Consider the following 17,207-nt stretch of genomic DNA (forward strand, 5'->3'; position numbering starts at 1 on the left):
ACCTTTTTCATTGTGCCCTACACCACCTATTTTGGTATCATCTGCAAACTTAATAACCACACCTCCTGGGTTAACATCCAAATCATTCATATAAATGCCGAAAAGCAGTAGACCCGCACTGATCCACGTGGCACGCCATTATTTTTCAGACTGGAGGCCTGTGACCAATCTTCCACCACCACCCTCTGTCGCCTACCTTTGAGCCAGTTCTCTTTTCATAGATAGCATCAGCTAAGGCTCAGTTGGTAATACCCATGCCTCTCCGTCACAAGGCTCTGGTTTCAAATCCACTTCAGGGAGTTGAATATAAAGTCAAAGCAGATACTCTAGTGTGGCACTGAGAGAGTGCTCAGCCATTGGAGAGGGCTGTCCTTTGCTTAAGATTTAAACTGAAGCAGCATCAGCCTGCTCAGGTGGGTGGAAAAAAAGAACTGACTGAATTTAGTGACAAGTGGAGAGGGAATGTTGAGTGCCCTGGCCGACATTTATCCTTCAATATCTATGATATTGCTGCTTATGGGATCACACTGTGGTGGTATTGGTGCAGTGCTTCCTATGTTACAAAAGAACAGTCTCCTAAAATACCTCAAAATGCTTTGCAACTTGAAATACCCAATGGTATAACTAGCATCTAAAGTAGTGCCTGTTGACATGAATAATTCTGCCAGCACCTTCATTACCAGGCAGGATTCTTAAATCTAATTTCTGAATGAGCCAGTTGTATGGCAGAACAATGCAAAAAATTCAGGACAACGTTATATGTGCAGTTTGGCCCTCCCTGTTCCAAACTGGAACATGCATAACTTAAATTCAGGGCTGTTAACATAACTAATAAATATAAATTAGATTTTAGAAACATGATAAATTGGTAACTCAGAGTTTACTACTCCAACCTTATGTCAACCGATTTCAAACATCAATGCATCAAGTACAACGCAAATTGTAATATTTTAAATTGTAGGAGCTTAAAATGTACTTAGATAACAAATCTTCTAAATCTCTCATTGCAAGACTCTTCTTGCATTTACAGCTGAAGAACAAACATATTTCAATTAGCTCTTGACAAGGCTATTATATTTGGCATAAGTTCTTTCCCTTCTGATAATAAACACTCACTGATTTTTAAATTAATTTTATTCATTTATCAATTTTGAACAGGAGCTGGAAACGACTGATGGACTTTGGGACATGTTGGGTTAAAAGAAAAGATCAGTTAAGCTTTAATTTGAGAGACCAAACTGGAGACTAATGGCAGGAGTATCCTTGATTAAAAAGTTCTACCAGACAAAGTCCCATCCTGCCCCCTCCCCCACCAAGCCAGTTAATTTATATAAAAAGTGACAAAAAGAGTGGACCCAGGATCAATCCTTGCAGCACACCACTGGTCACAGGCCTCCAGTCCAAACAACCACATCAGACTGACTCTTCTCTTCAAACCAACTTTGTATCCATGTACTTATCTCTCCCTGTATTCCATGCAATCTAACCTCACTAACCTGTCTACCACACAGTACCTTGTCAAATGCCTTGCTGAAGTCCAGTTAGCTCATGCCGACCACTCTGTCTTCATTAATCTACTTCAAGTTTTTTTTGAATAAGTGACAATCAAGTTAGTGATTCGTGATTTCTCACTCACAAAGCCATGTTAACTATTCCTCACCAGTTCTCCCCTTTCCAAATACACGTAAATCCTTTCCCTCACAATTCCCTCCAACAACTTGCCCACCACTGATGTCAGGCACACCAGTCTATGATTACCTGGCTTTTCCTTACCCCCTTTCTTAATTAGTACCACATTAGCCAACCGCCAGCTTCTGACACCTCACCTGTGGCTATCGATGATACAAATATGTCAGCAAGGGGCCCAGCAATCACTTCCCTAGCTTCCCACAGAGTTTGAGGCCACACCTGATCAGGTCCTGGGGATTTATCCACCTTTATGCATTTTAAGACATCCAGCACCCCCATCTCTGTAATATGGTCATTTTTCAAGATGTCATCATCTATTTCCCTACATTCTGTATCTTCCATATCCTTCTCCACAGTAAACATTGATTCAAAACACTCATTTAATATCTCCTTCATCTTCTGCTGTTCCACACATGGGAGGCTTTGCTAATCTTCATGGGGCCCTATTCTCTTCCAACTTACCCTTTAGTCCTTACCCTTTGGATTCTCCTTAGCTTTGGTAAATAAGGTTATGTCCCCTTTTCAACCTCCTAATTTCCCGCTTAAGTATACCTCTATTGCCTTTGTACTATTCTAGGGATTCACGTGACCCCCTGCTAACCATACCTTTCTTTTTCTTAACCAAGACCTCAATTTTTCTAGTCATCCAGCATTCCTTACACATACCAGCCTTGCCCTAACAGGAACACACCATCTCTGGATTCTTACTATCTCATTTTTGTTGGCTCTCACTTTCCAACCATCCCTTTACCTGTGAATACCTGTCCCCAATCAACTTTTGAACATCCTTGCCCAACACTATCCAACCCGTCCATGCCGACCAGATATCCCAACCCAACTAATCCCACCTGCCAGCACCCGGCCCATATCCCTCCAAACCCTTCCTACTCATATACCCATCCAAATGCCTCTTAAATGTTGCAATTATACCAGCCTCCAACACTTCCTCTGGCAGCTCATTCCATACACATACCACCCTCTGAGAAAAAGTTGCCCCTTGGGTCTCTTTTATATCTTTCTCTCTCACCCCAAACCAATCCCCTCCAGTTCTGGACTCCCCAACCCCAAGGGAAAGACTTTGCCTATTTACACTATCCATGCCCCTCATAATTTTGTAAACCACTATAAAGGTCACCCCTCAGTCTCTGACACTCCAGGGAAAACAGCCCCAGCCTGTTCAGCCTCTCCCTATAGCACAAATCCTCCAACCCTAGCAACATCCTTGTAAATCTTTTCTGAACTCTTTTTCCGATAGGAAGGTGAGCAGAATTGCACGCAATATTCCTAACCAGTGTCCTGTACAGCCACCTCTATGGAAGGAAGTCTCCCTCTTTGCCCGATCTGGCCTCAACTGATTCCAGATCCATAGCACTCTGGTTGTCTCTTAAATACACTGAAATGGCCAAACAAGCCACTCAATTCAAGGGCAGTTAGGGACAGACAACAAACACTGACCTTTTCAGCAGCACATACAACTCAATAAAATAATAATACATGGTGAAAGGTCTTTTTAAACATCCACATGTACAGAACATCTGCTCTACTGTGAATTCTTATTAATCGTATTAATCAGGTTAGTCAGGTATCATTTACTTTTAATACACCAGAGCAGGTGGCCCCCTAATAAATCATGTATCTCTAAATGAAAATTAGTTTTGTCTACCAATCAAGATGGAAACTGGATTGAAGTTACTACCACTATTGCTATGTTATGAATAGTCAATCTTTGTTAATTCAGACAAACAGATTAAGGACTAATGTACCCAATAAATCTAATCACTGCAACCACAATAAGTAGAGCTGTTTCCCTTGAGTATTTTTACTGTTATAATATTTGCTTTTGGCTTTTATCTGCAGGATCATTTCCACTTGGTTTGATAAACATTACTGGAATGTTGTACCAAAATGTGTTAGGATAGTACACAAGCTTAATTACTGGTTTCCAACTTATTTTGTTTTGATTACAAAGCAGATGAACAATACATCACCATAAAAGGATTAAAAACAGAGCTGGAGGTAAGGCTAAATAAATCAGCGACAAATTAGGGGTATCTGGCTTAGGTTTGCAAGTATGCAAAAGGCTAGCCAATAAGACTTGAAATTAGTGTATCATATCCAATATTCCCCTCCTTCAAACCTTACTGAGAACAAACTATACAATAATTTCAGGTGTCCAAACATAAAACATGCCAATTCCTTTCAATGGTTTAAAAATTAACCTTAGAACATTACTACAAGCAAGAAATATATTTCCGAAGTCATTCTGCAGTGCATAGGGAATACGATAAAATTAATAACTATTTAAATTCTGCATCACTTTTCATTAGTACTAGATTAACCAAATCTACGTTTAAATGAAGTAATGCAAGTCTGTGATTTTAGAGATTTATTTAGCCATTCAACATAACTGACCTAAGTCTAAAGTCATAATCCTCTTTTCATCTTGCATATAGCGCAAATCTAACTTTTCATAACTGGGCCAAGTCGCTACTAAATGTGCTAGGATGATTATCTTACAATTGAATTTCAATTTGTGTTAACCCATCCAGAAACATTTTAAACTCCACCCTTACTCCAGCAGAATTGAGATTCTGATAATTTTATTGTTTTGTATATTAATTGACAATGCAATAGAAATGCTTAAACACCATAAAGAAAGTAGCTAACTTGAAGAAACCAATGGAGATAATGAGAGGGTAGAAATGAATTTAAAGACACCACAAAAGCTTCAGTATGTTTACAAAAAAAGCTCAAAATTCAACTGCCAAACATAATTTTGCACGATTAAGATTTCCTTAATCTCACTACCTATTCAAACATGAAGGGTCGCTTGGCCTCTCCCTAAGGCAATAGTAATTCTTTAATGACAAGATGACTTTAATCATGACAATGCCAAAGACAAAACATGCACAGAAATAAGCAAATCCAGACAAGGATTCAGATGAACTGAGGATTCATTTTAGTTTATCCAAATACCAAACACTGGTTTCCATGTTATATTTTGATTAAGCAGAATTAAAATTGGGCTAATGTCATAAAATGATTTTCCATATAACTTGTGAACGAATCAAGAAATTTCAAATCTCTATTTATATCTAAAAAAAATAAGATTTATTTCCAATACTTAAAAGAAGACTGTTGCATTGATCATGGAGAAACTAAGCAGTCTCCATGAACTTTACCCATCAACATTCTTGCTTTATTCCTACTGAGGGGTCTTCATATATCTATGTTCCTTGGTGTAATTGCTAATGTTAAATACAAAGGTGATATCTTTCAACAGCATGCCCGGAGGGGTTATTTGTTTCTATTTGAATTGTGTTGTAGCTTATTTGCAATACTTTGTTTTACAGGTGTTATTGTGCATAGAACATAGAACATAGAAGGATACAGCGCAGTACAGGCCCTTCGGCCCTCGATGTTGCGCCGACCGAGTCCTACCTAACCTATACTAGCCCAATAACTTCCAAATGCCTATCCAATGCCCGCTTAAATGAACATAAAGAAGGAGAGTTCACTACTGATACGGGCAGGGCATTCCATGAACTCACAACCCGCTGTGTGAAGAATCTACCCTTAACATCTGTCCTATACCTACCACCCCTTAATTTAAAGCTATGTCCCCTAGTAACACCTGACTCCATTAGCGGTAAAAGGTTCTTAGTATCTACCCTATCTAAACCCCTAATCATCTTATACACTTCTATCAGATCTCCCCTAAACCTTCTCTTCTCCAATGAGAACAGCCCCAAGTGCCTCAGCCTTTCCTCATAAGATTTTCCTACCATTCCAGGCAACATCCTGGTAAACCTCCTCTGCACTCGTTCTAAAGCTTCCACATCCTTCCTATAGTATGGCGACCAAAACTGCACACAATACTCCAGATGAGGCCTCACCAGAGTCTTATACAACTGCAACATGACCTCAGGACTCCGGAACTCAATTCCTCTGCCAATAAAGCCCAGTACACCATATGCCTTCCTCACAGCACTATTTACCTGGGTGGCAACTTTCAGAGATCTGTGTACATAGACACCAAGATCCCTCTGCTCATCCACACTACCAAGTAGCCTACCATTAGCCCAGTAATCCATCATCTTGTTATTCCTACCAAAGTGAACGACTTCGCACTTAGCTACATTGAATTCCATTTGCCACATTTCCGCCCAGCTCTGCAACTTATCTATATCCCGCTGTAACCTACCACTTCCTTCCTCACTATCCACAACTCCACCGACTTTCGTGTCATCCGCAAACTTGCTTACCCAGCTTTCAAGTCCTTCCTCTAGATCATTTATAAAGATAACAAAAAGCAATGGTCCCAGAACAGATCCTTGTGGTACACCGCTAGTAACTGCGCTCCAAGATGAACATAATCCATCAACTACTACCCTCTGTCTCCTTCCAGCCAGCCAATTCCTAATCCAAACCTCTAATGTATCCTCAATGCCATACCTCCGAAGTTTTAGCATTAGCCTACCATGGGGAACCTTATCGAACGCCTTACTAAAATCCATATACAAATAGGAGCTTGGTGCTTGATTTTGTAGATTGCAAATTCTCAGTATTACGTACTTTCCTGGCAGGTGCTATGCATTTGCCCGTGATAGATGAGGGTTAGTCACTGAGTTGGTACTTTTTTGGAGTGCACTGTGGCTTCAGTCTTTAGTATGGCTAGTAATGCTACTGACCGCAAGAGCGGGAAGTGGGCTGAAATGATGTTTATTGCACGAAAATATATATGAAAATCCGGCCAAAGATAGAAATTGTTGGAAAAACTCAAACAGGTCTAGTGGCATCTGTGGAGAGAAAACATTTCATGTTTTGGGTCTAGTGACCATCTTCAGAATTTCTTCTGATTTCCAGCATCCACAGTTCTTAAGGTTTTTTAAAAATACTGCCAGCTGTTGAAGACAAAGTTAAAACAGGTCCAGGATTTGAAACTAAATATAGAGTGGTGTGGGACAGTGGGGAAAGAGGTTAAAAAAAAATTTTAGAAGTTGAGCTTTTTAGTTGAAAATTGGCATTTACTAACTTTATCAGCATAAATGGTCAAGTGGGAAAAAGGCATTTATCAAATGCTACAGGTATTATTACACAGTACAGATCTCTCAAAATGCTACTTAGCATTTACAAAATCGACAGTATAATGCAAAGTAGTATTCACAAACAAACCTATAATTCCTGGGGGCACATGAAAAGTGATTGTAATACCATATCTCATTAATATTTTGAGCATTATTTTGATGGCGAGTTCCAAACTCTGTGAACAAATTAGATTAGATTATTTACAGTGTGGAAACAGGCCCTTCGGCCCAACAAGTCCACACCGACCCGCCGAAGCGCAACCCACCCATACCCCTACATTTACCCCTTACCTAACACTACGGGCAATTTAGCATGGCCAATTCACCTGACCCGCACATCTTTGGACTGTGGGAGGAAACCGGAGGACCCGGAGGAAACCCACGCAGACACGGGGAGAACGTGCAAACTCCACACAGTCAGTCGCCTGAGTCGGGAATTGAACCCGGGTCTCAGGCGCTGTGAGACAGCAGTGCTAACCACTGTGCCACCGTGCCAGAATAAAATTATTCAAGAGGAAGATGTCAAGAACTGAGAGCATGAAATATGGTTCTAGAATGAGAAAGCACTAGAAATAGGGTCTTAAGTTTGCATGCATTCAAAATGGACAAGATATAGAATGGGAGAATGGAATCCAGCTGGAGGAGATGAGGTTATCCCATTTGCTGATACTATTCCTGACATGTAGAGTGCAATTTGCTCAAGTCTATAACCAGTAGCTAACAAGTCCATTAAATAAATTAAAATTACTTTAGAACACTCACCATTTTATAATTTCCAAGTTTTAAAATTGAGCAATTCTCTTAAACCTCAAACATGTTTCAGAAGGTTGTTTAATTGAATAAAGTGACAAAAGATTTAAATTGCATCGATAAGCTTCCCTATCAAATTTATTACATATAATAGCTGTACCTAAGAAGTCCATGACAGCACTTGTTAATAAAATGTTGGTACTTAAATGGAAATAAAACCTCCTGAATTTAAACCATGATTCTTTTTCAACACCTGTAGTTATTTCACAAAAATGACAGTGTAATGAATTACTTCAAAGCCTGGGTCTAAATTCTGCACTAGCAGCCTAACACCTGGAGTGCATTTCATTGATTAGTACACGAATGAAGAACTGCTAAATTCTCATCACAACCACACACCATCTCCCTGCCGCATAAGATTGTACACCTTTCTAACCTAATACAACATTGGCAAAGATACACTCAAAACCTGCTGTTTGGCAAAAACAAAAATTTTCCAGTCGTAAGACAACTTGAGAACAGAGATTGAATAAAGCAATAATACTCTGAACGTTTTCTTCAACATTAAACAACTTAAGTTGCAAGGAATGTTTTTCTTTTGTGAGTTGAAAGAGTTTGGCATACTCTGATCTGTCAGGTGGCACATCCAAATGCAATCTTATAACTCATTTCAATGCTTCTGACACCAAGTAACTCATCATGCCAACATGTGGATGCAATTATAAGTCAGTTACATTGGGTCCAAAGTCATACAGAGGTCAGCCTGGGCAAGAAAGGCATATCCTCAAGGAAAACACATAGATAAACTCCATGGTCGTCCATTCTTGGCTTCAAAACTTAACATCACATAATAGCTACCTGAAGACCCACAAAAAGTATAGTCAATGCTGTTTGAGACAGATTCCTTGCGTCAGTAGAGAGGACAAGCGTTCAGACATCAATACCCATGAAGGAGCCAACAACTGCACGTAGGTCATAACCATCCAAAACCAAATCAGTAGGGCCAGAAACATGCATGGGATGCCACTGTTCCGTCATCTGCACCCAGTTCAAGGAAGTCACTTGAACAAAAGGAGTACAAAGGAAGGGTTTCAAAGACTCACTGAATACTTCCTTCAAGAAATGCAACATAGATGTCAATTTTTGGGAGACCCTCACTCAGAAGGACCATACTTGCAGGAACCTCGTGTATGAAGAGACAATTCTTTTGAGATAGCCTGTCAACAAGAGGAAAGAAGAAAATGGAATGGAATGTCAGCAAGCCTGGATATACCTGCTAAGTGCATGATCAGAAACGAGGCTCTAGGATAGGGTGCAGTTTTGCAAAGACCCACTGAATCTATGACTGTGACATGGTATTTCTAGGTGGACAATCATACTCATTAGCAAGTGATTACCAATGACTTAACTTTTACCCCATTAACCAAATTCAAAATTCCACAGCTGCCATGGTGGGATACAAATTCTGCAGCCATAACTACTTTGCCAAAATCAGCTTTTCAAAAAAACATAACCTTCTTCAAAAGGCAAGGAAACAACCATTGAGGCCAATAATCATTGCTCAATTTGCTCAAAACTATTGAATAAAAGCCCCCTATATCACTAGATCTGGCAATGTAGTTTTCATCCACTAGCAACGTAGAAAGGGATGTGGAGGAAAACCCGCCCAAATGGAACCCCAGCAGCAGGGCAAATACAAATCAAACAACATCTGTGCCATAAGGTCAGGACTAATTACTGCAACAGTAAGCTTCCAATAGTATATTGATTCATCTCACTTTATATGGCTCAGGGATCTCAATAATTCTGCTATTGCAAATTGTCACAGCACTGGCAGATTCAAAGTGTGCAATTCAGTTGAAGGGAAGGAAAGAACAAGGTGATTAAACAGTACCAAGGCAGTAAATCAGTGACAAGTTTTCTCTTTAGATTCGGCTCACCTGCGATACAATCACCCAGACAACTACTTTAGTGTGTATCAGCATATTCAAAGATTGGGGATCAGTTATTTCTGTATGGCTCAGCTATGAATTTAAAAAATGCACCATGCCATCTTAAATGCTTAACATTCCAATGCCTTGGTTTAATCTGTTAAAACATTTTAAAAGTTTACTTTGTTTGAATATTATCAAAACTTTTCAATCAGTCACTTTCTATGATGTTTGATTTGTGGTGGTGCTCCCATTGAAAACAAAAGCAAACTGTGCCAACATGTGAACAACCATGAAGCAAATGACCAATTTGTTTCTGGCATTAATTGTATAGCCCACATTTATAAAGCTTTCATAAATGCAGCCTGTTCCAAGCATTTCACAAACAATGAAGTACTTGTAAATTGCCAGCATTGTTCTAACATGGGAAATATGACAGCCAAATTGTGCGCAGCAAGTTCCAATACGTAACAATTATAAACCAGATAATATCTCTCACAAATTGGGGATAACTATCCAGATATTAATGGTGCCATAGTATATTTGGCATCCACCTGAACTAGTACATGGTGCTGACTTAAAGGACTGACTTTATTACATGGACCACAGCATTGCACAATATGCAAGCACCGCAGCTCTCATCATTAGTGTCCTTGCAGCTGTTGACAGCACAACAAAAGTTTCTCAACATGATTGATGCAGTTGGGAGAGAGTGCGAGGACTGCAGATGCTGACGATCACAGTAGAGTGTGTGGTGCTGGAAAAGCACAGCAGGCCAAACAGTATCCAAGGAACAGCAGAATCAATGTTTCAGGCATAAGTTCAAAAGACGTTGAGTAATGCAGTTCTCTTGTTCAGGAGTTTATTTCTTCGTTGAAAGTGATGTCATCAGCTGGAGTGGCTGAACCCTTTGACATTCCGCCATCTCTCTTTTCAAATTTTTTTTTGGTTTTAGCCACTCAATATTTCTTCGATAGCATACATATACTTGACTATGCCTTTGTTGTGCCTTATAATGTGAACATATAAATTAGGAGTAGGTGGCTATTCCATTCTAGAACATGCTTCAGCATTGAAGAATACTGCACCGTTATCTCAATTCCACCTTTGCATCTACCCGAGCGGTCTTTGAATGTGCCTTTACATGCCAAGGGACTGTATTGTTTTCTTTACTGAAATTATTAACTTCAAATAAAGAGAAAAATTACTGCAAAGCTCCCTCCTGCTGAGGTTAATGGCTGGTGAGAGAAAGGGTCAAATACAAACAAGCTAACTATTATACGACAGTGTTACAATTCTAAATTTTCTCTCAGGTCTAAAGTCAATCATTTGTTCAAATAGACAGATCTACATTATACTTTTCATCAAATCTAATTGCTCCTTTTATTAAAAGGTTGACACATGACAACATTTTAAAACACACCCATCAAAATGCTAGGATACCTGCAGGCAATGTAAATGTCACCAGATCAGTGAGGAAGTAACAGGCAAAGTCTCCCTTGCGTTGATGAAGGGATGCAGCTATTTCACGACGTATCTGTTCAGTAAGCTCTGGGCATACCATAGCAGGTATACACTTGGCAGCTTGTTGAGACACCTATAGAAAAAATTAGGGAGAATAAAAGGCACTAAATAGGCACACAAAATATTTATCAGAACTGAAATGAATATACTGATAAATACATTCAAGAATTTCCAATGCAACATTTACTTTTCTCATTGTTTACATTACAAATATAGTCAGAGGGAAAAGCATCACCCTTCAACTTCCAGTGTAATCTTAGATTGTACCTCTTATACAAACCACTCAACGCTTAATTTTAAAGAAATTTATTTGGCATTAGAACACTCCTAGGATATATAGAAAGAACAACAATGAAAACCAAATTCAGATGTTCAAAAATGTTATTTCCTTTTGAAGCACAAGTCAAAAGATATCTTAGGCTTGGTTAAGCTCATATGAAATCAGTTATTTTTATTTGCTGCACTCAAGTTTCCTATGCAAAACTACTTTTTGTTAATATTTTCATGGATATGAGTATCACAGGTGAGGCTTACATTTTTATCCATTTGTAATTATGCTTATGAAATGATTTGGAGGTGGTAGTGTTGGATTGGGGTGTACAAAGTTAAAAATCACAACACCAGGTTATAATCCAGATTTATTTGGAAGCACTCGGTTTCAAAGCACACCAGATGAACAACCACCTGATGAAGCAGGGCTCCAAAAGCTAGTCCTTCCATAACCTGGTATGTGATTTTTAATTTTATGATTATGAAAGTGGGACAGGGCCTGCTCCTCAAAAGGCTGAAGTCCATCTGGTGCAGGTACACCTACAGCACTGTTGGGAAGGTAATTCCAGGATTTTGATTTACTGAAGGAATACCAAAATAGGTTTGTAGGATAGTTGCTAGTGATGTCCTACGAGTCGAGTACTCATTACCATCCATATGGTATAGGTCAGGTTTGGAAACTGCTTTACTGAAGATTTACAAGTCACTGTGGTGCATCTTGTATTTGGTACTCACTGGTACCACCACATTGGGAGGCAAAGAATTAAATGTTCAAGTTAGTGAACAGGTACTACATCAACAGACAGCATTATCCTGGATGGCGTTGAAGTTCTTAAATGCAATCAGACCTATATCCATCTGAGCAACTGTAAAGTATTCCATCACACTCCTGACTTATACCCTGTAAGTATTCAACAGGCTTTGGGGAGTCAGGTGGTATGTAGGTTACTCACCTCCAAACTCCCATTCTACTCTTGTAGCCACAATAGTTTTACAGTTGGCCCATTTCAGTTTCTAGTCAAATGGTGGCCACAAGAGTATGGACAGTAGGGAGTCAGCAATGGTAATACACTAAAGGTCAAGAGATGATAGTTGGACTCTGATGATGGTCATTGCTTGGCACTTGCATGGCATAAGTGTCACTTGTCTCTTATGATCCAAACCCCAAGATGTCATCCATGTATTGGTATGCATACAGACAGAGACTACATCATTACCTGACTAGTTGAGAATGGTGCTGAAGAAAATGCAACCATCAGTAAACATCCCTACTTCCACCATCACAAGGTCAGGAGGATTAATGAAGAAGTAGTTCAAGATATTTGGGCCTTAGACAATAGGGAGAAATAGTGGGGTAATTTTGCTGTGCAGTGGTAGCATCCATATCTCTGAACCAGGAGGCCTAGATTAAAGCCCCATCTGCTAGGGATGGGTAATAACATTTTTGAACAGGCTGATTAGAGAAACATCTAGGGGAGATGGCAGGTTCTTGTAGTTCAGTAGTAGCTTCCCTTCTTTTGAGCTGAGGGGCCCAACTTCAAGTCCCAACTGTGCTCAAAAGTGTTAACATCTCTGAACAGGACAATTACATAATATATTAAGGAGAAATGGCAGAGGAATTGCTGGCACAGTACTAGTACCCCTACCACTAAGCCAGGAGGCCTGGGTTCAAGTCCTGCCTACTACTGAGCTGTGTAATAACTTTCTTGAACAGTTAGAAAACATCCAAGGCCAAGATGGTAGGGACTCATGTAATCCTGGTTCGAGTCTCATCTCCTGCAGGAATTTATAATAACATCTGTGAACCAAGTGCCATTGAGGTAGTATCCCTGGACTAGTAGTCCAGAGGCCCAAGGTGAGGGTTAGGGACATGTAGCCAGCTGGCAGATTTTTAAATTCAATTAATCTAGAAACGAAAGTTCCTCTCAGGAATGGTAACCGTAAGACCAAATGGTCATAAAAACCCAATGGTGCAAAAATGCCCTCCAGGGAAGGAAATCAGCCATCCTTTTGGTCTGGCTCACGTGAAATGTGGCTGACTCTTAACTGTTCTTTGAAATGGTCCAATAAACCACTCTGTACAAGATCAATTATGGATAAGCACCAAATGTTGACCTTGCCAACTACAATCACATTAAAAAAAAGCTCAGGATGAACTCTTGCAATTATGCCTCTGAAAGGATATGAATGACTTCCAATTACCACAATCAACATCTTTCTTGCTCTGCAAGACTCCAACCAAAAGGATAGTTTTCTCCCCAGTTTTGTCACAACTCCGATGACACCTTCGATCAAATGCTACCCAGATGTCAAAGGCAAAAGCAGTCACTGACTTCACCTCTTTTGTTCAAGGCTTCAGTCAGCAGCTGTGACCTTGGTGAAACCCAAACTGAGCATTAATGAGGAAGTTTTTGGTGACCAGTGATATCCGATAGCACTGTCAACATCTTCTATCACTCTGCTCAAGCCCAAGAGAAAGTGGATGGGACAGAAATTGGCTAAAATAGATTTGTCTTGCCTTGTGGACAGGGCAGTTTCCACATCATGGGTACATTCCAGGATACAGCAAACTTTATTTTAACCAGCATCTTCAATTAAATTATATCCCTAAAATACCAAGAGTCTTCTGTATTATTCCAATCTTCGCAATATCAGAGTCATTTGAGGGAATATGAGAGAAGACTCTGCCAGCAAGTTTTATTTAAGTGATTTATGCTATAAATAAAGTCTAACGGTAATGTTTATACCCCTTACATTACGTTTCTACTACTTAGTGTGTGTTTCGACATTGATTATATGGACCTCTTGATTAACTGGAACATTCAATCAACCGGCACACTGCTGGTCCCATAGGTGCCAGTTATTAAAAGGTTTGCTATACTTCAACAGCTTGGCCATTGGTGCTGTTTGTCCTGGAGTTCAACACTACTATTATGTTGTCCATGCCCATTACGTTTTCAGCATCAACAAACCAAAGGCACTGTACATCTTGTGAAGTCAGCGGTTGGCATTAATGATGGGAATCTCAGGTGGTGGCCAAGGTGGACCATTTGCTTGGCACCTCTGACGGATGATGGTTACAAATGCTCTAAATCTTGTTCTTTGCACTGACATGTCAGGCTTTCACTTGTCACAACTACAGTTTGACATGCCAATGTCTGCTATTGGTACGCCCTCTTGCATCCTTCAAAGAGGGTGCCTTAAGTAGATTCTAATGGTAAAATGGAGCTATGCCAAGCAATGAGGTTATAATGCACCAATCAATACAATGCTGATGATTCTCAGCACATTATGGGCGCTCAGATTTGAGCTCCAACATCTTTCTAATCCATCTTATTTCATACAGTGGTAACACCACATAACAGAGGGTATGTTTACTGTAAAATGGGAATTTACATTAAAAAGGAGCATGCAGTAGTCAGACTGCTCTGTACTGTCATTGATGAATATATTGGTGAAGACAAAGTCTCATGTTTGCCTCACCATCTGCCACCTGCCCAAGTCTGGCAGATATGTCTCTTTTTGGAGGATTCAGGCAACATAGTTAGCAGTGGCACCACTAAGCCATTTTTGATGATGGATATCAAACCACCCCCCCACACTCAACAATCAACCAACCACCACCCAAGTACAGTCTGTGCTCATCCCACCTTCAGATGCTTCAAGTTGTGCCCAAGATGAATGAATGCTAATTCATCAGTTGAGGAATGGCAGCACAAAGTTTCTTTACCACATCTGATGTGATGCCATGAGACTATATGAAGTCCAGCATCAATATCAACAACTCAATAAATCCCTGTTGAATGGTTACAACTATTCCGGTCCTGCAATAGGTTGTATCTAGGGATGCTGATGTCCAGGCTATTAGCTGAAAATGACTCGAGTGACTATTTCAGGCTTTTCGTTGACTAGTCAGAGACTGCTCTCTCTCTTTATGCGTAAACCCAAGATGTCACCAAGAAGGAATTTGCAGTGTTGACAGGGAACGGTATTATTCTTTACTGCGCCAGTCATTTCAACTTTACTTCTTTCAACTTCTCCGCCAATGAGTAGCTTGCTGGGCCATCTTTGAGAACAGTTAGAAGTCAAGTACATGATTGCAGGTTTGAAGTCATTTTCCGAAAAGGACAACATTTCTTTCATTTAAGAACATTAAACGAACGTGATTTGTTAAAAGAAAACAGTTTGTTGTTATTATCTCGACCTTGGATTTTAAATTGGTTAAATTTAGTTTTATTGAAATTCCATTGGCTGGTATAGTGGGAAAGCTTGGGCCTCCAGATTAGGCTAGTCCAGGTTCATCACTGTGCCACCTCGCATGTGTTAGACAAGTAGCATGAATTAAGTAGATTCTGCCACTTTGGATTTAGACTACTGCCCTCACTACTTTTGAATTACAAAAATCTCTTGGTACTTACTATATTAGGCTTAACCTCAAACTGCAAGGATTCATTTGACATCAACCCGTAGTTTTCCTAAATAGAAATAGAAAAGAAATGGTAGAACTATTAGGCTAACTCACCTCCGTCAACAAAATTGCCAACATGTCCTGTCTCTGAAAACGGATAGCAAGGTGTACTAGGGTGTAACCTACATCAAAAGCTGAAGGACGATTCAACAAGCGCACTTCATCTGATACAAGTTGCCGAGCAATATCACTTCCTGATGACTTGTAAGCTTCTACTGCAGCCAGATCCCCTTCTACGACTCCTGGCGGACACAAAGCATGCTTGATTCAAGTTACCTGTTTCAACATTGCTACACAGTACAACCTACAATATATATCACATATATAAGAGTTTACATATATCACAGGGCCTCGAACTCAGAACATAACTTCAATATATTTACATTTTTACAACTATTGGACCACATTTGCCACCATCTGTATTTTGCCACGTTTTAGTGGGACTCAGCAGTTTTATGCAAATAACAATTGTTAATAAGTATTAAAAATTTCATGTTTGAAAATTGTAAGTTTATAGCAAAAAGCTCTAAATATGACAATAAATCAGATATGTATAATAAGTGGCCAAGCTCTAGAAAATTATTAGCATGCAAGTCTGTGGGTAAGATCCCCTGCAGATCATTACATTTCAAGCAAATCAGGCAAAACATAGCCATGATAATTTGCTGCACAACATCCGCCAGTAGCCTTCAAGTGTCACTTACTAAAATATGACTTTTGTATTTCATTAACAGGGAAGTGAGGAAGGATGAAAGGACACAGCAACTTTAACATAATCACACACACAGTTTTAACATGGAAAGAAATCACATCAAGGTTCCTTAATTTAGTTCTTGGGGTAAAGTTGTAATAGAGTTTGTCTAACTTATTTTGCATTGCTTAACAGTAATTTTTATTTCCTTATTTTAGAAAGGCCTAAGTTTATCTTCCCTATTAAACAGTCCATGAAAAGTTTTGAACTTTGATGAAACATTTCTCTCAAGTTATTTGGTAAAAATTCAGATGCTTTTTTATGAAGAGAAAATTTGAAGGAATGTCAAGCGAATAAAAGGTCTCAATCCGCAAGCATTTTAGATCAACAGATAGCAAACATCAATACAAATGACCAAGATTGCCTGAAAAATGAATGCCATGGCCCCTCAACAAAAGTGACCATCTAAATGACCAAAATCAATACCTCTAATATGCTTGCTTATTGCCCCATCACCATTTCCTTTTGTCTGGCACCAACATTGACGAAGCAATGTTTTCTCTCCCATCTTCAACCTGCCTTTTTATTATTTCTCTTACATTAGCAGAAAGCTCCGGTTTCCTCCCACAATCCAAAAATGTGCAGGTTAGGCAAATTGGCCATGCTAAATTGCCCATAGTGTTAGGTGAAGGGGTAAAATGTGGGGGGGGGGGGGGGGGGGGGGGAAGGAGGAGAGAGAAAAGAGATATGAGTCTGGGTGGGTTGCGCTTTGGCGGGTCGGTGTGGACTTGTTGGGC

The 17,207-nt window shown here is 39.7% G+C and overlaps 1 protein-coding gene across 3 annotated transcripts in view; it reads right to left on the minus strand.

Annotated features, from left to right (window-relative positions):
• LOC132826264 (ubiquitin thioesterase ZRANB1) overlaps positions 1-17,207 on the minus strand; it is a 62,985-nt gene that overhangs the window by 23,360 nt on the left and 22,418 nt on the right. For 2 of the 3 annotated variants that reach the window (XM_060842015.1, XM_060842014.1), the window contains 2 exons: positions 15,774-15,961; positions 10,901-11,054 (listed from right to left, as the gene is read on the minus strand). In XM_060842015.1, the coding sequence (XP_060697998.1) occupies positions 10,901-11,054; positions 15,774-15,961 (342 nt within the window). Of the gene's footprint in view, positions 1-10,900; positions 11,055-15,669; positions 15,727-15,773; positions 15,962-17,207 lie in introns of all 3 variants that reach the window. The other variant, XM_060842016.1, reaches the window with a different exon arrangement.

This window comes from Hemiscyllium ocellatum, chromosome 22, assembly GCF_020745735.1.
Source record: "Hemiscyllium ocellatum isolate sHemOce1 chromosome 22, sHemOce1.pat.X.cur, whole genome shotgun sequence".
In the NCBI taxonomy this organism is placed as follows: domain Eukaryota; kingdom Metazoa; phylum Chordata; class Chondrichthyes; order Orectolobiformes; family Hemiscylliidae; genus Hemiscyllium; species Hemiscyllium ocellatum.